This window comes from Pteropus medius, unplaced genomic scaffold (genome assembly GCF_902729225.1).
Source record: "Pteropus medius unplaced genomic scaffold, Ma_sr-lr_union100, whole genome shotgun sequence".
In the NCBI taxonomy this organism is placed as follows: Eukaryota; Metazoa; Chordata; class Mammalia; order Chiroptera; family Pteropodidae; genus Pteropus; species Pteropus medius.
In genome coordinates, this window is record NW_024349797.1 from 1,378,241 (window position 1) to 1,405,350 (window position 27,110).

General features: G+C 46.2%; 1 protein-coding gene across 3 annotated transcripts in view; it reads left to right on the forward strand.

Annotated features, from left to right (window-relative positions):
* Nucleotides 1-27,110, forward strand: part of RGS6 (regulator of G protein signaling 6) — a 442,000-nt gene that overhangs the window by 394,394 nt on the left and 20,496 nt on the right. For 2 of the 3 annotated variants that reach the window (XM_039883699.1, XM_039883696.1), the window contains exons 14-17: nt 1,920-2,045; nt 9,518-9,704; nt 21,955-22,044; nt 25,823-25,876. In XM_039883699.1, the coding sequence (XP_039739633.1) occupies nt 1,920-2,045; nt 9,518-9,704; nt 21,955-22,044; nt 25,823-25,876 (457 nt within the window). Of the gene's footprint in view, nt 1-1,919; nt 2,046-9,517; nt 9,705-21,954; nt 22,045-25,822; nt 25,877-26,012; nt 26,260-27,110 lie in introns of those variants that run through there. The other variant, XM_039883698.1, reaches the window with a different exon arrangement.

The window sequence follows — 27,110 nt, forward strand, 5'->3', positions numbered from 1 at the left end:
CCTGCAGCTCTCTGGGACTCATATTTGCTGCTAGCCTCAACCCAAGGGGGATTTCTTTATAAACAGCATTTTTTGTCTCCAGGAAATCTATTGAGGTTGATTGGTTCTGTGGCTTGAGGTTGAGAGAATCCGGGATCTGTCTTTTTGGCTTGTTGGAAGAGGCTCAGCCTGGCGCTTTGGAAGACATCTTTCAGGGATTCCCCCTGTTTCACCCAGTGGACTTAGTTTTCTACTATGACTCCACTGGACTAAGCCTAGAGATGCAGAGTGTGCACAGGAGCCTCCCAAGCCCAATCACATACTCTTGGAATTAGAAGATCCTGCTGCTGGTGGTGGTTACGTCTAGCGGTGCAGAACTAGAAGGGTCGGGTTCGAATCGCTTAAGTCCAGAGCCATGCTTTCCACGAGAGCAGCCACTAGCCACTTAAATTAAACTTTAACTATTAAAAATTAAATAAAATTTAAAATTCAGTTTCTTGGTCCCACTATCCACATATCAAGTTCTCAGAAGCCACATGTGAACACAGACTTAGAATATTTCTGTCATCACAGAAAGTTCTATTGACCAGCACTGATCTAGAGCTATCTGTTTTTCCAAACCTTTCAACACACATGCTTTCTTTCCCTTTTTACTAAGTGTAATTTTCTGAGATAAATATTGAGAATATGTCAACTCCATCTGTCAACACAAGGAAACATGATTTTATTTACTTAATATTTGTTAGAGATAATAAAAAGTATGTGTCTATTTTTAAAAAGAGAAATAAGTATTATCAGACCAGTGCTTCTCAGAGTTTAATGTGCACTTAAATCACCCAGAGAGCTTATTAAACTGTGGATTCTGATTCCACATGTCTGAGGTGGGCCCTGATATTCTCCTGCAGGCCCACAGACCACTCCTTGAGCAGGAGATTACAGCATGTGACTTGTGAAGTAGGACTCTACTGCTGCTTGAAGGGTCAGGGGAATAAATACAGCAAGTGAACTGTAAATGGAAAGACAGAAGCTGAAGGAGATAGTTGCATCCTCCAACACCGAAAGAGTAAGACCAACCCACCCACCCCCATCCCCACCCCACTGGCTTTGGTCCGAGAAGGGCCACATGGATGTGACACAGCACAGCAGAGTTAAGAGCTGCACTCTGGAGCCACGCTGTCAGGACTTGAGTTCTGACTCTCTCACTTCCTAGTGTGTTCTTGGGCAAATTATCACCCAGCCTCAATTTCCCTATCTGCCAAATGGGGATAATGCTAGTACATGTTTTACAGAGTAGTTGTGAGGACTCAGTGAGTTAACAAACATAAAACGCCTGGAACAATGCCTAGAACATCATAAACACTGTGCAAGTGGTTGTTAAATCAACAAATGAATGCAACATTCTGCTTCTAAACAACCAAATACGTTTTATCCTGGAAGAGCCGATTCATTTCTTTCCAGTTGTAAGTCACTTGGATCTAAATAGGACTCTGTTTCTCCCTCATAGATTGAAGGAGATGTGGAGGTGGGAACAACGTCTCTACTGAAAAGTTGTATTAAAGCATCCTCAGTTATGAAAAAAGAAAGAAAAAATAAAAGTGAAAAATGATGTGGTTAAGAGTTAGGCCTTTAACTGACAGGAATATCCAGGGAAGCCAAATCTATGGGGTTGTTGTATTTCCTATAGAAAGGGGGTCACTTAGCACGCATCCTGGCGACCCTCACTTACATGCCTTTCTTAAAGAGACGTTTTACTGTTGGCTAATGTCGACGTACAGAAGTGTGCATTTAGAGTTTATACAGGTTTTATAGAATCTGTCATTTAAATTTGCAACATTTTCCTTTAGTGTGTGGCAGCAAAATAGATTTGAGTTGCTGGAAAGAATTTGCCACAGGTTTTTGCCTAGTATTGATCATTTTTTTAAACCTTTGTCACCCCAAAGCAAAGAGCCCAGCCAGCAACGAGTAAAGAGATGGGGCTTCTCTTTTGACGAGATGTTGAAGGACCAGGTGGGGCGGGACCAGTTCCTACGATTCCTGGAGTCTGAATTCAGTTCAGAAAACCTCAGGTAAATCTCTCAAATGTTTGAGCTGTGTGCAGAATGTGTATGAAGAAATTTGCATAAATTTGCATAAGTCTCTCTTTCTACCTCCCTTTTTTGGTAAAATATTATGGTTTAAATTCAAATTCCACCTAATATGGCAAAGGTTGAAACGAAGAAGAACAAACTTTATGTGCAGCTTTGCTAACACCATCCACTAACTAAAACCATAAAGCCATGGAGCTTCAGTGAGAGACAGCTCAGAGACCCTCTCCTTCAGAACTTCCCAAATCTGGTTCCTAAATACTTGACAGGCCAATCAGAAGAAAGGAGGTTCGTGGCTTCATTTCAAATTTTCAAAAAAGCAAGAGTAAATATCATCCAATAACTGCAGACATAACTATAAAAGCTAATTAAAAAATGCTTTTGTCTTTGGGGGCATTCTGTAACTTCTAGAGGTGATTACTCTGGTCACCTGATGCCAGTACAACATCTGATTGTTTCTATTGGTCTGTGACTGATCAAGATGAGGGAAAATGTACTCGTTAATAGTCACTGTTCAGGAGAAGGAAAAAAAACCTTTCAGGATGTGAAGTTCATTGAGAGAGGAAGGGAAATGAGTTCAGGAAAAGGGAAAGGGCCCATGGCCATTTAAAAAAAGGAATAAAATTGTAGTTTATTTAGGGTTTTATTGTATTAGATGTAGAAGCAGGTTCTATTTTATTCTATATTTCTATAGAAAATATAACTTTTCTAAGACCGTTTAGTGATCTTAGCCAACTGGTGACTTCTCAGCAGGTAAGGTGGAAATCTCAGTGTTTTCTTGGCAGGTTTTCTTTTACATGCAGGTAAGTTCCCATCATCCAATGGCATTTTTTTTTTTTCAGAGTGGCTTTATTAATTTTTTTTAAAAAATTTTAAGTTTAACAAGAGTATATTCTGTGGACAAAGAACTTCCCACTCTGGTGCTAATGTGAGAAGTCTATGTTACTTATTTGGAGTTAGAGACCTCATCAGTCCCATCCATCTGTCAAGTGTTATTTATTACACATCTCTGCCATATCAAGCCCCACGAGAGTCTGCTGAGGGATGACAGAAAGTCAAGACGCACGACCGTCGCCTGCAACAACCTTGTAGGTCCTTGAGGAAAAAAACACAAGAAACTATTAAATCATTAATAGAAACGAGTATAAACTCTAAGAACCATTTTGGAAGTGTTTTAAGGGGATGTGGGGTGGGAATGAATGTAAGCCAGAGTAGACGAATCAAAAGCTGGACTTTGAAGAATACGCAGAATACTGATAGACGAATAAGAGGAAAAGAAAGTATTTTGAGCTGGAAGACTCTGTTTGCAAAGGCATGGCAGTGGGGCTCTCCCACATTGTGAAGCCCCAGGAAGATGAGTAAATGCCAATGAACTGTATGTATCGATGCCTTTCCAGGCAGCCATATGCCTATGCGAACCAGATAAGGTTGACTCTGATTTCAGGTTATAGCACACGAGTTCTTTCCTTATGCTGAGGCGTTATGCTAAATGCTTCTCAGAGCTTCATGTTAATTCCTAATGGGGTATTTGTACCATAAGCCTTGATTTTCAAGCTCTTCATTAGGGCAGTATTTAGACCAGTCTCGCAGGCCGTGCCTGGATGTGGGTCCTGCTTTGAAAGCCATACTCTCAGCAGCCACCATGAGGCATCTCTGTGTGGCTAGTTCATTCCCTAGATCCCACCTCCAGCTTGGTCCCCATGAGCAACCCCTGGGAGTCCTTCTCATTTCTCCATCTCATCCCTGTCCCCCATGGGTCACCATGATGGAGTGGTCAAGAGGCCACCTTCACCTAACTAGTTCTCAGTACATGAGGGCCCTTATGGCCCTTTGTTACCTGCACTGTTACAGAAACTTTGAAGAATGGTCACAGGGTCCTGGTCATTATGAGGAAAAAACATCTGCTGGCTTAGCACTGCTCTGCCCAGCTTGAGTGTAGCCACAGTCACGTAACGGTTCAGACTAGTTTCATAAAATATGCGTTACATTTCAGGCCTGGAGCGTGTGGAGGAGTGTCCCTGGCAGGTGTTCAGCGCCTCATCCTGCCATTACCTCTTGTGCCTCTGCCAGCAACTTCCTCCTGTGCCAGGAGGGCTGCATTCAGTCTTGGGTGAAAGAGTGTGTGTGAGCATGTGTGCGTGTGCTGGTGACTAATCTACACATGAATGCATAAATGCAGACTTAAAGAGGGTCCCCTCTGATCCGTGACGGGAGAGAGGAAAAGGAAAATAGAACAGACGGAGATAAAAAGTATCGCCCAGGAGCTTCTAAAATCCTCTCCGGATCTCCAAATTCCACATTTATGATATTCAGTGTAATTGCATATTTGGGGGCGAAGCTCAGTTTTAAATCACACAACTTCAGGACTCTTCGGTCACTCGTAACCAGGTATTTTCTCCCCTTTTCCTTTGTATTCATTCCTTCGGCCACAGATATTGGCTTAGCACCTAGCATGACCCTGAACTCAGAGTGGAAAACATTTTACCCCATGTCTAGGCACAGCCCAGCAGGTGCAATTCCACTGTGGTCCTGGGGCTGGGCAACGTGGCACAGCTCGAGGGGCCCGCCCATCTGTCGTGTTGGCCGCGCTGGGGTTGGCCCTTCTTCCCAGGATAACTCAATGGCCTAGGCGACTGGCATTGGAGCCTAGGAGGAAGAGCAGGAGACTGACCAGAACTCAGCTGGGCCTCTGCACGTGTCTTCCTGTGCTCCCTGGCTTCTCCCCAGTGTAAGGGGTACTAAGATCATAACATGTTTGCACAGTAATTGGAGCGCCAGTTAAGTAGCCAAGTGGTTGAATTTATACCAAGGCTTCAGAATGCAGAACAGATGAGCTCAAAAGAGACATAGGTATTGTTGCTGTCACAGCAAAGAGTCACCCCGGACCCAAGATGTCTATGATAATACAATACAACTCGCAGTCTCCTTTGATCTTTTGTTTTTGGTGGGATAAGCCTGTGAGATGAGGAAGGGGCATCATCTCCAGGGCCTGGAGGTGGCAGGGCCAGGGCATTTTGCTGCAGACAGCCACAGCATGTGACAGCACACTCTCTGCAGCACTCTGAGCTGGGCCCCTAGAGATAGCTGTGTGCTTGGGGCCTTTAGAATATATGTGGCTTGTCCTCCACAAGGTGGGGGCCTCCCAGTTCTGAAGCAGGGACTTCCAGTGAGTTATCTGACTGTGTCCTAAGATGATGACAGGAGCCCTTTGCCACCTTTACCCCCTCTCAATCTCCCCTGCACAAATCTTTGTCCTCCCTGGCTTGACACCCTCTGCCCATGGCAAGGCATGAGTTAAAAATCAAAACCCGCAGCAAAGAGCGTCCCCCGTACATTTTTTATGAGCTGCACCGTCTCCAGAGAGAATGGGGTTGTTCTTCTAACCTGCAGATTGATTATCCTGGTTCTGCACAGTGTCAGCTGTGGGGAGAAGCAATTAAAGAGAGCACAGGGGAGTTGCCAGGTTTGCCTCCAGAGCCCCCATCTCTGACGGTTGCCCCAAGTTCTAGAAAGACCTCAAAAGGTTCACCAGACCCGGTGGGATTCACCACTAACCAAACACATGATTCATCGAGACAGAAGTGAGTCACACAATGTTGTGACAATCCGTGGCATTTCAGCCACTGCTGGGTGAACGTGACTCCGCTTCCGTGGTGCGGTGCTGGCGGTGTTGCTAATGTTGGCGCCAGAGGGTTTCAGCCCAACCAGAGCCTAAGTCAAGTCGGAGTCCGTGTTCCTGAGTCTCTGTTGACCAGCAGAGGGCACAGAAACCCTTCCTTCCGTGTGGAGTTTGCTTTTCTCTGCAAAGCGACTAAAAGCTGGATTTTTCTAACCCATGAAAATTCTAGTTGATCAAAAGCTGTGTAAACTAGGAACGAAGGGGCTGCCCACACCTCCTGGCAAAATGGAGAATGACCTGCTGCTGTGTGGCTTCTCTTGGTCCAGCCAGCCATGAGGGGAAAAGCCCATTTTCTGTCAGTATCCGGTCCTGAGCGAGCCAGGAGGCCACCTGGAGCAGCCGCAGCCCGTCCACAGTTCCATCCGCTGCTGCTCAGCCGGCCTCATGGTATCTGAGCCCAGGCTGCCTCCCCGTAAAGCCCAATGTCCAGCCTGCATTCCTAAGCCGTGGACATAGATCGCATGGGACACACGGGCTGCCTCCTTGCGCTCTGATGACTCGGGCCAGCAGGACAGGTGGGCTTCCTGATACCAGTGAGTCCTCACAGCCTGCCAGTCATGACAGCCTTTCTGCGGCAAGCCACAGAAGCTTAGTGCAGGATGGGTGGATTTGATGCCTGCTGCTGACATCCTTCTCCCTGCTGGCGTCCTCGAGGAGGAGTGTACCTGCTAGCTTTTGATAAAGACAGAAGCTGCACAAGCCTCGCCTGGGCCTTCCAGCCATAGTAAATGTGGGGAGAGGATGGCTCTTTCGGGGAGAGCGGGGCTGAGTGGCGGGGCTCAGAGCTCCGGCTCAGGCCTGTGGGCTTGCAGATGGCACACAAAACCAAAGCCTGTTCTGAATTTCAAATTGACACAAAGGTTCTTCAAAGCTGGGGATGGTAAACACAGATGGGATGTCAGGATGCTGTTGTGACAGCATTTTTGCTGTCACCTGAGAGGGATAAGGCAGGTCATCTCCAAGGCAGACAGAAGGCCGAGAGGGTCTCCCTGCATGCGGGGAGAGGAATGTCATCCTTCCTCCCTCCTTCCTCTCCTTCTCCTCCTCCAGGCCCTCCTCCTCCAGTATGCTCATTGTCTCTTCCTGTACCTTTTTTTTTAACTCTTATTTTTATGTGACAAAGGGAATCCTTTAATGTTTAATGCAAAAGTTTATTAAATTTGATTCTGAAATTTCCATTTACATTAGCTCCAGAACTTCTCTATACCCAGCTGGGTGATCTGCATTAACGTGACCTCTAAATCATTCTACAAAAGGGACCCTGGGGCCTCAGGAACCAGGGGAGCCTGCACAGCTCAGAAGCTGCTGGTCCTCAGGGCCTTCCCAATGAGGCTCAATGGCTCTTCCTCAGAGCAGACTAGAACAAGGGACAACAGATAGCAAGCAGAAGGGAGAACCTGACTGAGGGAACAGGAAGTCGCCCAGGTGTCATCCATTTGTGTGAGAGGTCGCAGGGTCTGGTAGGCTTGGTAGGCTAGCCCTGAGAAATGAGGCGGTTCCCGAGGGAGGGCCATTCTCTTCCCAGCATGTGGCTGCAGGAGACTCGCTTAGTCTGGTAGGTTGCCCATTCTCACTCCTTCCAGTCCTTTGAAAAGCCCACACCAGCTTCTTCTTTAGAGCTGGTTTCCTAAATTCCACCTGCCTGTCAAACACTGTCCTCCAGGTGAAGAAAGCCTGTACTGTCACCTTTACACATTCAGCTACCTCCTTCATTTCATGGCAGACCCAGAAGGTGGGACAGGGAGAACTTAGGAACCTAGGGCGCAGGCCTGGGGGACGGAGGAGACCCACTCACTCCCCAGCTGTGTTTCCAGGGCCCACCTGCACAACTGAGCAGGTGTACAGCTCCATCAATCTCCACCCCTCTGGACTCTGGTTAGAGAGCCATTCCAGTTTCCCCTCCTGGGGCAGCCAGAGGACATGAGCCCCAAACACCTGCAACAGAAAGAAAGAGAGCTGGTGTAGAAGGTCAGACGACGACAGATGACAGTGGCAAGAGCCCCAGGCAGCTTTTGCCCAGGCCACCCGAGAAGAAAGAGATAAACTTCAAGGGCTCATACTGTCCGGGTATGGAACTTGTGACCAGCACGCTGACCCCTCCACAGCACCACAGCTCCACAGGACCTGAAAGCATTTTCAGACTCACACCAGGTGGGGAGTTCTTTAGATCCGTGTCACATATCCCTCCACTCACTTCGTACCCACCTTACAGATGAGGAAAGAGACGCCCAAAAAGGTACAACAATTCCAAGACGGTGGCACGGCCAGGAGGAGGACAGAACTGTGCTTCCTGATTTTTCGGTTAGGCGAAGTCATTCAGTCTGCTTCCCTGCCTCTCACTCGTGCTCTTCGGGGTCACCAAGGCAACCGTGATGGTTTATTTAAGGCGATTATTAGAATCCCAAATGGCACATCAGGAGAAAAGTAATAGTTCCGGGCGCAGACGCACACGCACACGCCAGGCTTCTCTCCTTGCGGAAAGGGAGCTGCATTACCGCAGTTCGCCACTGAGCGGTGCCTTTGGGCCACACACTTGGCTCCAAAGGCATTTCTACGAACAGCAACAGAAAAACATTCTTAACCTTTTAAAAAACAACAAGTACATCTTACTTTGGGTGAAATTCGATGACAGATTGAATGCACTTTCCACCATGTTGTTTTTTTCAGCTTCTCCTGCCCTTTTGTTGACTCGACTATACGTGGGGTTCCCTTGGCTGTGGGAATCACTTAGCCAGGAGCCGTCCTGTCTCATGGATGAGGAAACTGGCCTGTCTTGTTCACAGGGCACAAAGTGTGCCACCCATACCTGGCCTTGCAGAAAGCCCTCCCCAGGGCTGCCTTGGAAACCATCCTCGGGACCTAGGGAGCTATTGACCAAGCTTTGGCTCTGGTTGCTGCCGCTCTCAGCAGAAAAGTGCTGACACCCAGCTTTCCCAATGGCCCTGCCATGCTGACACTGAGGGATTCGTGAGAGGCAAACATGGAAGTGAGCAGGAGGTTTTTCTTTCCAGTGCTCCCTGGGGAATCTTACGGCAGAGATTCCCCATGCATGCCCCTTTAGCTTTGTTTCAGTTCACAGTCATTTATTGAGCACCTACTATGTGCTAGCATCATGCTAGGCACTAATGTTGCAAATCAACCAGTTTTCCGATCTGTAATATGAATAGCCAGGTCCTTCCAGCTCAAATATTCTTTATGATTCCAAGATTCTATCTGCTTCTGTGATGCCTCTGATCCCAATTTTGATGCCTCTAACTGATCCTAATCAGATATGACAAAGAAACTCCCCTTGGCCTGTGTCATGACATCTATGAAGAACAGTGGTTCTCAACCAAGGGTGATTTTCCCTCCCAGGGGACATTTGGTAATGTCTGGGGACATTTTTGGTTGTCACGACTTGGGGAGAGGTGGCCACTGGTATCTGGTGGGTAGAGGCCACGGTTGCTGCTAAACATCCTGCAATGTACAAGGCAGGGCCCACAATGAAGAAGTATCCAGCCCAAAATGTGATTGAGAAACCTCGATGTGGCGAGAGACAGAGCTCTTCTTGGTAACCAGAAGCACAACGACCTTCGAATGAACACTTCTTTTTAGTTCTCCACAATGGTGTTTTCATCAGTCCCCACGATCTCTGTTGCCCGGTAGTAGCAGCAGGGGACATTGGGGGATGCAGAAGAATGAGTTTCATGGGATGTCAGTTCTAGGACCACATCCAGCAGAGACCAGATGCTAACTAAGCCCCGTGAAACTGACTCTCTTTCTACTTCCACTTCAGGTTCTGGTTGGCTGTCCAAGATCTCAAGAAACAACCCCTACAGGATGTGGCCAAGCGGGTGGAAGAAATCTGGCAAGAGTTTCTGGCTCCAGGGGCCCCAAGTGCAATCAATTTGGACTCTCATAGCTACGAGATAACCAGTCAAAACGTCAAAGATGGAGGGAGATACACATTTGAAGATGCCCAGGTTTGCTCAACTACTCGAATGATTCTGTTGAAAGGTGTTCACTTGTCCACTCCACCACTCCACCCTACAACACGAGTCCAAGGTATTGTGTATAGTTAGAATTTCAGGTTTTATTATGCATACGGCCAACTATGGAAACCATTCCAAGTAGGTGTGCAATGAAATTCCAGGAGGATTGTTTTCCTAGTTACATTTTTACATAGAAATAGAAATTTACAGTTATATGTTTTATCTTCTCCAGGAAAATCTCAATGTTTTACTACATCTGAAGTTCCGTAATAAGTTAGTAGTAGAATCTGGAAACCATAAGACAACATCAGCTGAGTGGGTTTAGTGAGCTGATAGGGCCATAGGTCAAGCCCACATTGAACTGTGAAGCCCACACTTATAACCAGCACCCTGCACTGCATCCTCAGTGATTTCCAAATACATTAGTCCATTGGGATCTTGGAACATATCCCCTGTAGACGCCTGAAACCACAGATAGTAACAAGCTCTATATATGCTGTATTTTTTCCTATATATACATACCTACGATGAAGTTCAATTTATAAATTGGACACAGTAAGAGATTAACAACAATAACCATTAATAAAATAGAACAATTATCGCAATATACTATAATGAAAGTTATGTGAATATGTGCCCACATGCTCGCTCGCTCTCTCTCTTTCTCCGGTAATTTTTATAATTTTCAGTCAAATCTATTCCTGAATCTGTTCCACCATCTCTTACAATAAATGGCTTGGTGTCACTCATTTCAGGGAATCCCTTATTGATGTCTTCCTATAGGCTCAACACGTTGCCATCAGTTGGAACATGTTTTCTCTTCATGTCTTTCACCCACAAATTTAACGTCTTTTCCATCTTAACTAAGCACTTATTGCACACCGTGGCTGTAACTTTTGCAGCTTGAGGTGAGACAGCAAAACTAGCACAAATTTCTTCTTCCTTCTTCACAATTCCACGATAGAAGATTCATTCTTACCATAGCTCTTAGCAATCTCAACATAACAACTTTTTTTCTTGCCTTTTAAGTTGAGAACTTTCACTTTTTCCCTTAAAGAAAGCACTTTCTGGCTCCTCTTTGGCATAAACAAATTGCCAGCATCACTACTCTTGCACTTCGGAGCCATTATTAAGTAGCATATGGGTCACTTGAACACAAGCGCTGCGATACCACGACAATCAAAGTGATAACTGAGATGCCAACTAAGTGAATAATGGGCAGGGAGTATATATAGCGAGATACGCTGGACAAAGGGATAATTCACGTCCCGCATGGTTTGGAGTGAGATGGAGCAAGATTTCATCACACTGCTCAGAACTGTGCATAATTAAACACCCATGAATTGTTTATTTCTGGAATTTCCCATTTAATATTTTGGACTATGGTTGACCAAGGGTAACCAAAACTGCAGAAAATGAAACCTCAGGTAAGGGGGGACTGCTATAGTGTCTGTAGGAGGGCAAACTATTCAATTTCTTTATAGGACCCCACAGGGGAGAGAAATGAAGAGAACCGAGCAAAACCGTAAGTCCTGTCACCAAGTGTAGTATGGTGGGAGGAAAAAGAAGTTAGGGAACAGGAAGTAAGACATTGACTTGATGCTTATCTTTAGAAATGGCACCTCTTATCTCTCAAGATAAAGTTTGCAGTTTACGCGGCTTAGTGGCCTCTGTTTCTTTCACCAGCCTCACCAGCATCTGTGCCCTAACCGTGTCGTACAGGGTTAGGCGTCCCTTCCGCGCGCTTCCTTAATCCCTAGAGCTCGCTTCTTTGAGGCACTTCGTCCATTGGTGAAATTGCCTGTTTCCTTGTCATTCTCCCCCACTAGCCTGCAATCTTTTTGAGAGTAGGGGCCTTCGTCATTCTTTATAGTATTTTATCACATAGCACAGGGCCTGGAATATAGAGGTGCTCCCCAAATAGTAACTGTGTACAGCTGTCCCCCGCTTTATCTGTGGTTTCACTTTCCATGGTTTCAGTTACTCACGGTCAACCATGGACCAAAATATCAAATGGGAAATCCCAGAAATAAAACATAAGTTTTCAGTTGTGCTCTGTTCTGAGTAGCATGATGAAGTCGCAAGCCTTCCTGCTCTGTCTCATTCAGGACGTGAATCATCCCTTTGTCCAGCAAAGATGTTCCAGGTCCTGCTCCAGACCTAGAATCAGCCATTTTTCCAAGAATTCCTGGTTTTTCTTAGAGAAAATGATTTTTAGAGACCATTTTCTGTGCGCTCAGGGATGCTCATTATTTCTGGGCTGGTCATCAGTTCTAGGCCTTCTCAGTGGCCAGAGCTAGGAAATAGGTGGTTGTTGTTTGTGATAAAAATCCATCATGAGTTCATACTGATACTTTCTATTCAAATTGAAAACTGCAAGGGATTTTATTTAATCTTTTCTTTCTTATACTTGTGCCTCCTTTCCCTATGCCAAGAGTCCTGCTTCTTAAGGACGCCATGGACGATAGCGTCAGTACTTGACATAATTGCTCTTTAGCTTTATCCTGCTTTACCAAAGAGCAGTCTCCAAATGACAATGCCAACACTAGAAGCAACAATATGATTATCGCCTGGTTCCTTAATTCCTGCAGAGTATTCCATTGTGTGGAAACCCCATAGTTTAGTCAACCAAATCCTCTCTTCTTGACATTTATGCTATTTCTAATTCAAGAAAAATTCGATGGGAAATCTTTGGAAATCAGCAGGTCGTGCCTTGACAAATTTCTGAATATACAGCCTTCACTAGTACAGCGCTCTGCCATTTTTCAGGTACTTCTAAATACATTATATCTCATCCTTGAGGTAGACCAGATATGAGGACCCCGCTAAGCATCTCTAAGTTTCTCATTATCTATTAGGATTGGTCTCCTATGAAGTCAAACAAAACATTCTTCCTAAACCAGTTTCTGTTTTTAACCTGTTCCCTTTTCCTCCCTCAGTGTGTTTCTACCATAAATAAACAAAATGCTTCTAACTAGTAGAATGACCTAAGACAAGTTATTAAACTGCCTGAGCCTTCCTTTCTCATCTGTGGAGCAGAGATACCTATGCATAGGGTAGAAAGGAGACTAGGTGAAATGAAGCATGTCAGCAACCAAAAGTGTCTGGCCCACAGTAAGATAGGACAAATATTTACTATTTTATATTCCTAATTTTGTTAACATTATTTTTTATACTTTAATGTTTCACATGTTCGGTGAAAAATTTCAGATAATTGCATGTAACCCTAGCACCCAGGAAAAAAAACCAAAACCTATTTTAGTGTATTTTCTTCCTTAATTTAAGTATACAGAGTGATTATGCAAGTAGGGTGATTCTGTAGCCTGCTTTTTATAGTAAACCAGGGGTTGGTTTCAAAAAAAAAAAAAACTAAATTTTTTCTATAAAGTGCCATAAATTTTAGGCTTTGTGGGTCATACAGTCTATGTCACTGTTCAGTTCTGCCATACAAAAATAGCTACACTGTAACAACGTAATAACGTAAACAACATAAATGAGTGGGTGTGGCTATGTTCTAAAAAACTTTATTTATGGACACGAAAAGTTCAGTTTCATCTACTTTTTTGTGAAATAGTATTCTTCCTTGATTTTTTTTTTTCAGCCATTTAAAAATGTAAAAACCATTCTTAGCTCCTAAGACAAAGAAATTGCTGGTGGGCTGGATTTGATCGACAGGCCATAGTTTAAGACCCCTATGCATGAAAGTCATTGAAACACTACAAGAATTCCAGAAGGATAGAAGATAGAAGGTTGGGAGTGGTTAGTCTTCAGTTTCGGTGGGAGGGGAAGTTAGAGAAGACTTCTTGGTGTGGTAACAGCAACGCACCAATCTGCAAAGGTTTCTGCACTGCGTTTGAGTGTTAGAGAGCTGACCGAGTAGCAGTCAGCTGCACCATTATACCCACACTGCCTTGCCCTTCAGGGCCGGCACTGCTGCCTGCACCAGCCACTTAGGTGTGATTCAGAAGCTTTCAGGTAAGGAAAGGAGGTTAAAGTCTTTAGCAGACCCGACCAGCCAGGACTTGCACTCAGATCTCCTGACTTGCTGGCCAAGACTCTGCTGCTCAGATCACTCTGCCCGTGGATGGTTAGTGCCGAGGGCTTGATTGGCATGCCGACAGCTGGAGAAACTCTGGTGCCTAGAGAAGGGCCCAGAACTGGGGAGCAGGCTCTGCTCCTGTCTCTGCCACATGCTTTGTCTGGGATTATACATTTAAGTCCTTTCCACCTGCTTTCCTCTGTTTGCCTATCTACAAAGTGGGAATGATGACACCTAAGCCCCTACCCCAACTGGGATCAGGAGCTCTGGGTGGCTTTCTCAGATGTCCCAACGATTGTCAGAAGCCCCCCCCCACAGTGGTCAGAATGCCAGTGGAAGTGTGAGTGTGTGCCCTATTATTAGGGGTCAGTAGCCAGATGAAGGCTCAGCCAGATTTATGGATTCATTTGAAATAGGGACGGGAGGTGGGGTACAGGCTCTCTCTCTGAGGGTTTTTTTTTTTATTTGAACACATGCATTGTTATAGCAAGTTAATTGCCTGCCTTAGCTTCCTGTGGAAATATTTCACAAGACTCCCTGTCAGCATGGGCCCAGCATTTGCATTTGTGTTTTGCTGATCCATTTGGCTCTTTTAAAAATTTGGGCCAAGACCAAATCTTCCATAAGGGTCTCTGGGCTGTGACCATAGCCCTCAGCCATTTGCTGTATTGTTCCAATTTTATAGATTTAGGCTTGTGAGAAGAGAAAAAAAAGAAAAATGGGCCAAGGTCTGTTTTTCTTAAAGGACTCAGTTCCTTATGCTAGGGATTGAAATCTCTATTCTCAGTGGGATATCAGTGGACCTGCATTGTCTCCCACTTGCTATGTGGTCTCAGGCAAAGATCTTGATCTTTGTGCTTTAGTTTCCTCATCTATAAAATGGGGATGAGGTCTTCTTTAAGGATTATTGAGAAGTCAGATGAGCTAATAGCTCTGAAAATTCTTTGAATAAGTAATAAGTGCTATATATTTGTACATGTATACTTACAAAACTTAATGGTTTTAATATTCCTGGATGTCTCATAATTCCAAGCTACATCAAAAAAAGAATTCTCCCGAGAAGATATCTGCTCTTGGGAGGAGTTGTTGGGGGAAAATGTAGAAAAAGTATACGGAGGCCAAGTTTGGGGACCTTGAGTGTCATCCTACAGAATTGGAACTTTTTCACCCTGAAGACAGTAAGAAAGCATTGAAGGCTTTGATCTAGAAGAGGGTGAAATCAGATGATGGTAGGCAGAGCTAGAGACGAGATCTGAATCGCAGGACATGTAGTCTAAAGCTTTGCTGGCAGGTTTTAGAAGAGAGACTAAAATGACAGGAATCATTGAGAACTTAGGGCTTCCTCTTAGGGCATCTGCCTTTTTCCAGAGCCTCCACGGGATGCAGGAAGGAGAGAAGAGTTAGCTGGCTACTGCAGTGACTGCCTAGCTTCAATTTTTTAAATCTCAGCGTATCCAAGGATGTTCCAAGGACTGTGTCACTGTGTCCATTCAATTCATCTATCTCCCCAACCATCCATATCATGAACATCCATTCTCCCATTCAAGCTGGGAGACCTTAACCTGTGGGCTATGAAGTTCTATACGGAGGGAAATTGCAAACGAACTGGGAGGCATTGATGGTTTTTTGCTATTAGGCAGAGCTTGTCTAAGAGCACATCATTCTTTATAAACAAAACAAAACAGGCCTAAGAAAACACTATGTTGAGATTGGATTAGATTAAATTGAATTGGATTGGATTGGAAATATGTCCATCAAATGGACTGACACTTGAATCGGATGGACCAACCCAGCCCATTGGCTTTGATCCCTGCAGGTTCTCATGTAGGCTTCCTAGCTGTCCAAGTCCCACTGCTTTCCTGACCTGCAGTAGCTGCTGAGATGCCCCACCCTGCCCTGTACCTGCAGTGTTTGTGCCTTCCAGCACCTCTGGATATAAAAGCTCTGTGATGGGAGTAGGCATCTGGTCTTCTTTTCCTTTGATAAGTCTCTACAACACTAAAGTAATGCTCTACACACAGTCGAGGTTTAAAAAAGCTTTTCTTGATGTCTTAGTCCAGAACTATAACACTCTCAGCTGTACTTATCATTTAAAAGGGGGCGGGGCAGGGGGCAATTTGTCCTTTGGCTTTCCACTTTGAAAAATCTTGCCAAACAACCTTTGGGGATTACCTACATACAGTAGGTAATCGATAAATCCTGGTTAAATTAAATGTCTACAAATTCAGCAAAGTTTTGCCAGTTCAGCAAAACTTGGAATACCATAAAGGCCAGATGTTCTAGCTCTGGGAATATACAAATACATAGGAGGGTCGCTTACCTCAAGCAGACCTCAATCTAAGTTACTGAAACTCTACTTGGCCATCATCCATGCATGGAATGATCAAAGAGCAACCTCAAGGCCAAAATGAGGTCAGGGTGACGCAAGAGCAGAAAAATAAACCCTCAAGTCTACACCCACCTTGACCAGTCAAGAAGCCTCTGATCTAAAGTTTTATTATTACCAAAACTTAGATATTTAAAAGCAACCTGATTAAAAAATGCAAGGCTTCTAACGTTTTGTTTTACTTAAACATCAGAGCCTAGTGGAGCATGTGTTTATGTTCACCCCTGATTTCTCAGAAGTAGAAGTCTTCTAGCCTAGCAAAGGCCATTCATCTTTGCCCCAGTGTTGGAGGTGGTGGCATTATGTGCCCGTATCACAAGACTGGACCAAGTTTCCTGATATTAATCCTTGATTAGAGGGCATTTCCTGGTAGACTTCTCATGCCAGACATATTTTAATAAAGAATGCCACAGCACTGCTTACTCCAGGAGTTACTCATTTCATCCTGTGGGTGGTTTTATTTTAGGGAGATGAACAACAGAGGGAGGGATGCATTTTGAAAAGAACAAATCAGTTGTTTGTAATTGGGTTCTGTTTATTGCCACACAGACTAGTAATTCCTGGAGAGAAGGCATCAGAGAATTAAATTCCAAAATATCTTTGTTGAGGCTTCAGTGCATAGATCTCTTGCACCAAACGCCATGGCATTACAAGGAAACGGAAATTACCTAAGTTGATACTCCTGGTATTTGGAGAGGTAAAAGGCAATATGTAAAACTGTCTTCGGAGCTACTCTTATCTAAAGATAGGGATTGAACAGCATCAAAATACTGTGCCCTTTGGCCAGTTAAATTGAACATGTTTATACAGATGCTTTGGAGTTAGAGGCAAGTGCTAATTTACTCTTACACTCTCTCATGACTAGAATGCTGCATTACATGGAAACTGGCACCTGTGTCCTGCTTAGAAAGACCAAAAAATCCAAACGGGAGCTTCTCGTTTAGAATCCACATGATCCTAGGATGGTGTCCAAAGCTGCATCCACAAGGACAACAAGCTACTGTCTTTGACTCAGGTGGATGTTCATATTGCCATGGTGTCATTTCTATTGCCTCTTCTGTGTTTATTAAGAGGCCACTGACTTAAGATCCATGGCAAATCTTTACCACTGTGCAGTCCCACCCCCTGTGCTCCTGCAGACCCACGTTGAAAATTGGACTTTAGCTAACCATGCCTAAGGTCTGAAGACTTTTGGTTTAAGTTAGTCAAGAGTCTCCCGGAAGGTGAGACTGACTCAAGGATCTTCTGGATGACTTTCTTTGATACAGACTTGCTACGTACGACTTCTCAAGGGCCCCAGTCAGCCCTCAGAGCTTTGCCAGGTTGAGACCTTCCTTCTGCTATGAAAGTCAAGTTGTGCAAGGCCTTCGAGGGGAGAAACCAGAGCCTGGGTGACCTGGCTGTTACCATCACTGACAAAAGTGGTAGCGAGTAGTTCCCAAAAGGGAGTGGTAACTAGTTGCTGCATCTATACCATAGGATGACTTAGATTAGAACTTGAGAGGAGGCCCCTAATGTTTCTGCTGACCACACGTTGAAGACTTTGTTTGTCTCAGCCAAGCAGCACTAACTCCCCTAAAAACTCCAACTCAAGGACAATGAAAAGCAGTACGTTACAAGGGAAAAGTATGAGTTTTGGGGTCACACAGTTCTGAGTTCAAATTCTAGCTCTGTACCTGAGCAAGTCACTTAAGCTTTTAGAGTTTCAGTGTCCTCATCAGTAAAGTGGGGTTGTTTAAACCGAAGCACCAATTCAGAGCAAACAACTGCAACTAAAATAAGACATCTGGACTCTGCTTCGCCTTTCCTCCTCCCTCAGGAACCCTCTGGTCTTCAGTCTCATCCCAATGTCATCCCTGGCAAGGACAGTCACACCATGAAGGCCAATGATCATTATTATTTTGCATGCGCATAGCTTTCGTGGTGCTTCCACTTATATTCCCTCCTTTAATTGTGTGATAGACGAGGCTGGAAAAGGACAGAGTCAGGACCCGAAGCTAAGCCTTGGATGGCCATCCCAGTTCCCTTTTCACCACCTCACACAGCAACATCACATCCGCCCACAGCCTCATCTTCCACCAAGGAACTACGAGGTACCCCATAGTTCCCAAAGTCTGGATTCATTCCAGGAAGCTCAGGTATGGAGGGCAGAGATGAGGCATATACATCTGCAAAAAGAAAAATAGGACACTTGAAAATCACAAGAAGGGCTCTCGGCAGCTGTGCAATGCTCCAGCTGAGTGGTTTTCCACTCGTTGAGGCCATTCTAAAGCTGGGAAATGAGATCTTAGCTGTTTCCGGAAGCCACAGCAAAGAGGAGACATAAGGGTGGTCTTAAGTGGTTCAGCTGCTCCAGCATCCTTGGGGCCCAAGGCTTCAGACATTTGTCTGATTACCTTTCCTAAGCTTGTGAGGGTCACTGTGTTTTGTCTAAAAATAAAGGCGATGAGGACTATCCCAGCAACACATTGGTTTGTAGCAGGCGTGGTTTTGAGACACCTTGCGCAGCTCGCTCCCTCCAGCTCCCACGTGTGTCATGGGCCCTACCGATGCCAGTTGTTTTTGTTTCCGCCTTAGCCTCCCATGGAAGCAAAGCTTCCTGCTCTGGAGCCAGGCCCAAGAAGAAAACTGAGGGTGGAAAAGAGATTCCCCTCTGAGAACTGTGGCTAAGATGGTCAGTATGATTTAGAGCACTAGAGCATCAGTTCCTCCACCCTTGGAGAGCCATACTCACCCTCCCTGGAGTGGGTGCCTCTCCCTGTGTCAGGGGGGCAGATGTGGATCCTGGTAGTTCTGCTTGTTCATAGTCAATGAAATCATCTCTTTTTTAGGAAAAGAGAAAATGAGGAAAGGAAGGGGGAGAGGGAAGGAAAAGGAACAGAGAAGGAAGAAGATCATACAAGAAAAAAAAAAAATGAGACAAGAAAAAGCAAAGAAGAGAAGAGCAAACCTTTTTCTTTAGCCCTTTAGGAATTCTCCCAGAGGGGGCTGGCTGGTTTTGCCAGTGGCTCTCTTGCTCTTTGCAGATTCTGGATATACATTTCCCTTAAGACTGGTTGTCTGCAGAGCAGGGGAAACAAACCAGAACCCCCCATAAATCAATAGAGGTCACTGCCAAGAGCTTTGTACACTTGCTGTCCCTGGCAGTGATAAACTCATTGCATTTGGGAACTGGCCAAAGACCCTGAGTCCTATCTTGATTCTCATTCCCAGAAAAACCTCAGCACTCCATTCACCCACCCCCTGTTTACTGTCTTTGTGTTTCCAAGACAAAGCTGGCAAGGAGGAAAGAACAGAGGTCCATAACTGGGTACATCAAAGGCTCTATTTCTTTGCTGGGGGAGGGGATGGGGGTGGGATCTTTGGACTGTGGGAAAGGAAGGCCCAGGCCAGAGGGGCCTGGAGTCACGGGCCCTGCAGGAGGCACAGGACAGCTGCAGAGGTCCTCGGACTCTGTTTTTCTCAGACCGTGCCTTCCATCTGCCATTGTTGCTTTGGTGGTTGAGATCGTCCTAATGATGGCCAAGGGCTAGCAACCGGGATGACAGAGTAAGATCACTTCATACGACCCACCTCCAACAGGCCATGTGCCCACACCCTACTTTCTTCCCACACCAGCCTCACCTTGCCCTTGGCTTTGGAGTTGACCATATGACCCAGGGAGGATGACAGTGGTGCCCAAACTGCTTCTCTGACCCCTCTGAAGAGTAGACCACAGCTGTCTGCCATTCTTTCCTCCTTGCCTCGAGAGTGTCCTTTTTGCTCTGGTTGACTAAACTATACAGCGGCAAGACCAGACGCCCCCATCTCCGATTCCCATTTCTCTCTGTCTGCGTAGATCTTCCTACCTTGATGAAGACCCTTTCAGCTGATAGACAACCATTTCTCACCTCCGGAAGCGTAGGTCATCCCATTTACACCCATTCACGGCACCCTCTACTTATATTTCTTTGTAGCCCTAGGCTCAGACATGCCCTTATATTTAAAAAAAGCAAGGTGCAACCCGACTCATGGGAATGGGCCCACTGCAAGGGGTCAAATGAAATTAAGTAATGGCTTGGGTCTGAGATGACTTTGACAGTAGTAGTCTATAGTCGTTGTGCACCAATCTTGCCTAATAGAATCTAAGCTTTACGAGAACAGGGACCCCTTCTGCCTTTTCAGGCTGTCGTCTCAATGCCCGACATGGTGCCTGGCACCTACTAGATGCTCAACAAATAACTGCTGAATATATTTGTGATTAAATATTTAGGCACATATTTTACCCTGCTCTTTTTTAACTGATAAGTTCTTTCTTTTGCTTACTGCCTTCACTTTCTTCTGAGGTGGGTAGGGACAAGGTTTCGGCAAGTCATTGCCATGCTTCCAGCTTCCTCTGGGATGCACCAGCAGCCTGCTCAGGTGTTTCTAAATGTGCCCCCTCCCACCCTTCCTTTACCCGAGAAAGAAGTCCTTAATGACCAGTCCAGCCTCTCAGCTAAGCACCGCTCCTCACTGACCAGCACTCCATTCCCCCATCTCTGGGGCCCTCGTCCAGCTTCATGGGATGAACAATGAGGGCACATCGGGGAAGATGCTTCCTTACCAGGCCAGCCTCTGCGTAACAACCCCACCCTCTCTCCTCACAAATCCTCTCTTGGGACAGCCAGGCTTTCCTGGGCCGCTGAGCTACATTTCATTACAACTGATAAATAATCCTTTTTCAATTGACAATTTCCCTCTGTTGATGAACCCTGCCTTCCCTGCCCTCAGTAAGGACAGATTTGTTAGGAAGAGACCAGTAGGCTCTAGGAATTAGCTGGAAGTCAAGAGTGAAATTTCTTGCCAAGGCCAGAATGTAAATGCCTCTTGGAGCCCAGGAGAAAAGAGGGCATCATGCCACAGCATCTGCCCTTCTGGATATAAGCCTCAGGCCTGGTCTATTTGCCCATGTACCCTATGATCTGGTTCCAAGGGCACCCTTTCAGGATGAGATGGTGGCCCTGACATGTACAACTGACCCAATTGTATTATTGCCTGCGGATTTTTTTTAATTATACTTTTTATTTTTAGATACTTCTAGATTCACATGCAATTGTAAGAAATAATACAGAGATATACCATTTACCCAGTTTCCCCAAATGGTAACATCTGCAAACCATATAATAGCAATGATATTGACATTGCTACTTCCATTTAGTTTATCAGATTTCCCAGTTTTACCTGTACTCGTGGATATGTGTATGTGTTTAGTTCTGCGCAACTCTAACACATGTGTAAGATGTGTCAAGATACAGAACTTTTCTGTCACCACAAGAATCCTTCCTATTGTCTTTTTAACCACACCTCCTTCCCCTCCCCCCTCTCATCTCCAACCGCTGGCAACCACTCATCTGTTGTCTAGTTCTATAATTTGCCATTTTGAGAATGTTATATCAATGGAATCATACAGTACGTAGCCTTCTGGGGCTTTTTCCACTCATCATTATTCCCTTGAGATTCATCCAAGTGGTTGGGTGCATCAATAGTTCGTCCCTTCTTATTGCTCTGCTGTGGTTTTAACCATTAAGCAATACTGCATCCTAACGTGGCACCAGGCCCAATTACAAAGCCTTTGGAACATGATCCTTAAAGATCTCTTATTCCAAGAGAGAAAATATGTTTCGTTTGGTGTTCTTGAGTGAGACAAAAACAAAGCAAAATAAACAGGTTGCAAGATTTTCTAGCGTACCTCAGTTCACTTGTTTCTTTCCTAAAACAGTGGCTGATGGGGTGGAAATTCACTTCAGCATTGGTTGACAGTTCTTTGTTGTGTCTTCCACCTCCTTCCTTCCCAGGAACACATCTACAAGCTGATGAAGAGTGACAGCTATGCCCGCTTCCTCCGATCAAATGCTTACCAGGACTTGCTGCTGGCCAAGAAGAAGGTATCTTTGAGAAGGACAGGCTTGCCTTTCTTAGCACTGTTGATCCTTGCCTGCTGCTTGCTGCTGGTGTGAAATGAGAATATCATCCCTTGGGTTTTATTTACTTTCTCTTTTCCTCTTTCCCTCCTCTATCTGCTCCCATTCCAATGGAGGACAATTAAGATTGTCACCCAAGCCCACCCCAAGGTCCATGGTGTGACATCCTGTCTCCATGTGCCCATTACCTCCATCTGCGTGTTCTGCCTACAGTGGGGAGTGTGACCAAATACTAAGGACACTGTGGCTCAGCACAGGAGTACAGGGCTGGGGGCGACACCATTGAATCCCTTAGAAAACCAGAGAGAGCCCCTCACTGCAAAGTTCGGCCCCTTCCCCACAGAATGTCTCCCCCTGGCCAGCTCAGAGAGGAGTGTGAGGCAAGGATTGAGGTGGCCCCCTCATTGGATAAAATATGTTATAGGTTTCAAGGGGGCCATCTGGCACCCGAAGTCACTCCTGGGGTTGTCCACCCCTTGACATTGCCCCATCCTCACCTTAACCCAGCCCACAGGGTTTGTGTTTTCTTTTAACCAGGAAAGAACTGCATTCAAGCTTCTTCTTCCTCCTCCACTTAGAATTAAGTCATGGCTCCCTGCAGCCTTTCGTGTCTGGGTTTTGGAATCCAGGGACCCTCAGAATGCAGGCGGTGAAGGTTGACTGAGCAGGGATGAACTCACCTGGGTTTCTGGGAGGAGGGAAGGAAAAGCCAGAGGGGCATGGGATCTGAGAAAGAGGAGGCAGGAAAGATGGCTCATGATTCCAGTATGCCTGCAAACCCTCTGCACTTTTCAGCTCTGATCTGAGGCCCACCTGTGGTTAAGTGTGTTACTCCTTGCACCAAATTCCATGACTTCCGTGCCATGCCATTTAGGGACATGTGCATCTGCATCCTTTCTTCTCCCCTCTTAGCCTTCCAACCCCGGGCCCTATCATGTGGTTCTCCATCCACACGCTCTCTGTCGGGCTGCCTCTCTCAGTCACGCGGCCCTTCACTCTGTGTACTGTCCATCACATGTGCCAGGATCCTGTCTGCGTATCTGGTTGGCACCACATAACTCCAGAGCCTAGAAGAGTGTTTCTGTCCTGCTCTCCTGCCCTGAAGTAGCCCTGAGGACATCCCTGATAGTCTGAGAAAGAGCAAAGGACTTCTGGAGTGCCCAGATTGTCAGAAACTCAGCTTTCTTGGTTGCCTGCACCCCTTCAGTCAGGGGTGTAGTCGTGACTTACTCTGATAGAAATTGTGATACGTGGCCAGCTCCCTTCCAGGAGGCTGTAGTGGAGGGGCTCTGAGGGAGGGGCTGTTATCCCCGCAATTGTCTCTGATGCCTACTTTTTCAAGAAAGGTTATGGAGACTTTTGGTATCTTCAGCTCAGATCTCATGGGAGAAGGTCAAAGTAAGTGTCTTATTTCTTGTGGCTCAAGATCCTGAACTGGTCACAATGTGGGGAAATTTTAGTCTCTGTCTGAGCAATCTGTACCTGTCTACACACCCAGAAGAAGCCAGAGGCCATCAGTTTCCTTGTGAGTTTGAGCACAAAGAGAAAATGCACCCCATCTCAGAGAGGGGAGCTGACATTCCTGCATCTGCAGGTCCTCTCATAAGAGGAAGACTTCTCAGAGGAGGTCACTTGAGTGAGGAAGAACCCAAGGCCTTCCTGTGAAAAGTTGCAAATGATATTCATTAGAATTATCCACCAGCCCCCAAATTAAGGGCTATTCTTATGGCAGCAAACCCTTGCAAATGCCAACACCCTTTTAATACTCAGAGATTGTTTCAAAAAAAAAAAAAGTGACAAAACCTACTCTTTCTTCCATTTCTCCCTGAGAGTCTCCAGGTGTGGACTGGATTTGTAACCCAGCACTTTCAGGTAGGCCTAGCATATCTTCTGATTTCAGGGATGGGTTTACCATGTGATATAAATGTCCAAGTCATAAAAGGTATGTGAAAGTCACAACCTTCTGCTAAGAGAGGGGACATGAATGAGACTGGCTTTTCTGCTGAGAAGGGCCCCCAATGGAGTCTGGAGACATAGCTTTCTGATCCTTCATCCTTGATTCACCTTCTATCCTAATGTTTTCTAAGATAAGGTTGGTTGCTTCGATGTACCAGGCTCTCAAGGGGCAAGTGAGCTGGGTTTTGATGGCTCCTCCAGGACAATTAAGTACCAGCGATGGTGATTTTACAAGGCAGCTCCAAGAGACTGTGCAAGGCAGAGGGACCCAAATGAGTCGGGCCGGTGGCTACCTGCTGTAAGCAGCTACTCAGCAGCCAGAGTAAAGAATGATAAGCACAGCATGCTAGCTGCAGGGCCTGGGACTGGCCTGACTTGAGCCAAATGTCTGCCACCAGGGCTGCCCACTGTGTGGAAGTTGAGTTCTGCTGTCCCCAGAGTGAGGGCTTTGGCGTGATACTCAAGGCCGAGCGTGGATCCTTCAGACCCTTGTGCAAGAAGAAAGACCAGCCTGGCTCTGCAGTGCTGCGTCTTTTATGTTGTGTTTTCTTTCTGCAATGTCCTGTCTTCTGGCGGCCAGTTGAGGGGATGGGGCATGACTGCCAAGGGAGCCCTCTAACCTGTCCCCATAGACAGATGGCCGCCTATTGCCCACCCTTTCTGCTTCCAGCACATCCTCAGACCCACAGAAACCTGACTGCTTCTTCAGCTCCCTAATTTCCATTATTTGCTCTGTGTGTGTGTGTGTGTGTGTGCGCGCGCGCACATGCACGTGCGCGTGCGCGTGTGTCCCCACATGAGTGTGTGTTCTCTCCAAATTTCCTAGACTAGTGCTCAGGGCCCCGGAACAAGGCTCTAGGATAAACTGGCAGGTGGGTATTTGGGGTGTAATTCTCTCCTCAGACCCCTTGAACAAGCAGAAGACCAACAGGTGCACACCATATTCTCCTCCGGTGGTGGGGAGCAGTCAGTCCCAGGAAGTGTTCAGGGGCTTTGCCCGCTTTTGCCCCTGTTGAGGACTCCTCAGCTAAGAGCTCCCCAGAAAGCTTCCTTGGAAGGGGTCGCCCGCCTGGGTACTAAGAGAACATTTTCTTTCCAGAGCACTCCTTCCGAAGCCTGAGACTCTTTGCAAAGGACGTGGGTAGGCCCTCCCTACTCTAAGGACACAGAATGAGAACCAGTAAGGGTCCATAAGTGAATCACTGAAGTTAGCAAACTTTCTAGCTGCTTCTGGGCAGGAAAATCTCAAAAGTCCCAACCTGGACCCACAGCCACTTCCTGATGTCCCATCAGCATCCCCCACATACCCTGCGGGTCCTCGGAGCTAGTCTGTTCTGGGTCCCCACTTGGGGCACCCAGATGGCTGCCCGTGGCCTCGGAGACTCAACCACCAGAAGCTGTTGCATGTGGGCAGGGCCAGTAGAAAGCAATGAGCAAGCAATTCAAACTGTTGACTGTGGGCCGTGCAGAGCAGCAGTGGCTGCTACTCTGAGCCCTGAAGCACAATTAATGGCCCCTGGAGAAGCACACACCCCTCTCTGCTCACTGCTCCAAGGAGGCCGCACCATTTCCTGTGGGCTTCTGTTTTCTGACTCTCCCACTGACTCTCGCATACAGCGCTGGCTGCTTCTCTTTTCCCGTTTTTTTCGCCCTGTTTTGCTTTTGTTTTTGTTCATTAGCTGCCGCTGTGCTGTTTGGAAACCACAAGTAAGCTGAAGATTTTTTTTTTCTGTATTTTTCTCCCTACCTTTTTTTTTTTTCTCCTATTTTTTTTTTGTTCCTAAAGCCAGAAAGTGAGCAAGGTCGTAGAACTTCCTTAGAAAAGTTCACTCGCAGTGTGGTAAGTTCAGCTGGTTTTCTTCCCTCATGTTTCTTTTGTTTTCCTTTTCTTGGTTCTTTTTTGTTGTTGTCATTTCCTTTGGGGTGGGAGGGAGTCCAGTGCTTTCCCCCTCAACACACCCCTTTTCTTTTGCAAGTGTCTGCAGCTTCACTTCTAGGGATGGATTTGCAAAAGACCAAGCGGCTCCCTCTGCAGAAGGTGCACACATGACTGCCCAGCCTCGGGCCTCGCATTTGACCTTCAGCTCAGGGCTCTGAAGAGGAAGGACCCCACCGCCCTCTGGGCTGTGCAGTTTGTGCATCTTCTGTAGCAGCCCAGGGAAAAGGCCGTCGAAATGTACCATGAAATAAATTGGCTCAGAACCGTAGCTCATCTTAACAAAATTCCAAATTTCCTTCTGTGAACTCTGGCCGTCATGCGGGAGTGGGTCGCGAGCTGATGCTGCTGTGTAGGCGGCTTTTGCGTGCGCAGGAGGTGGCCGAGCTGCATGGGTTCTGGCGATGTGGTCTAGCTGGTGTGTGTTAGTGGCCTCTGCATGAGTTCATCCTTTACAGCCCCCTGCCAGCCTCATTTGCATAGTGTGACAGGGAGAGGACGGTAGTAGCCATGGGGCGGAGGGAGAAGCAAGTCCCTGCACTGTCCCTGTGCTCCCAGGGTCAAGGCCTGGACAAGCTCCCTGGGCCTTGATTCTCTTAGAGTAAAGAGGGGCTACATGTTCACTGTCTTTGTAGGGAAGTGGCCTTACCCCTGCACACCCAGCTTAGATTGTGTAGAGACCAGAACGGTGGTACATAGGAGACCCTGTGGTAACAGGTGAGAGCACTGATCACATAGGTATTTTTCGTGGTGCACGGTAGAGACCCTCTACTGTGGTCTGTAGAACAGCACAGACCCGTCTCTGCTTTCCATGCCATTCTCTACAAGATTTGAACATCAGGCTTGATGCACAGGAAGTACTCAATCCCATTCATTCACTTGTCAAAAACAAACCTGCTGAGTTCATGGGGCTCAGCCTGCACTGTTACCATGAAACCAAAGGGAACCAACATGGCAGCTGAGAAGCAGGGATCCCACCAATGGAACTGGCCACATTTCTCTTCCCAAAGGGTAGAAACCCAATGATGTCGACTTGCCTTTTCTCCCTCTCTGTTGAAGTCCTTGTAAAACCAGACTCCTGAGTGAGTAGTATCTTTATTTCATTCCTTTAATAGAAAATCTAAGAATTCTAGGTTGA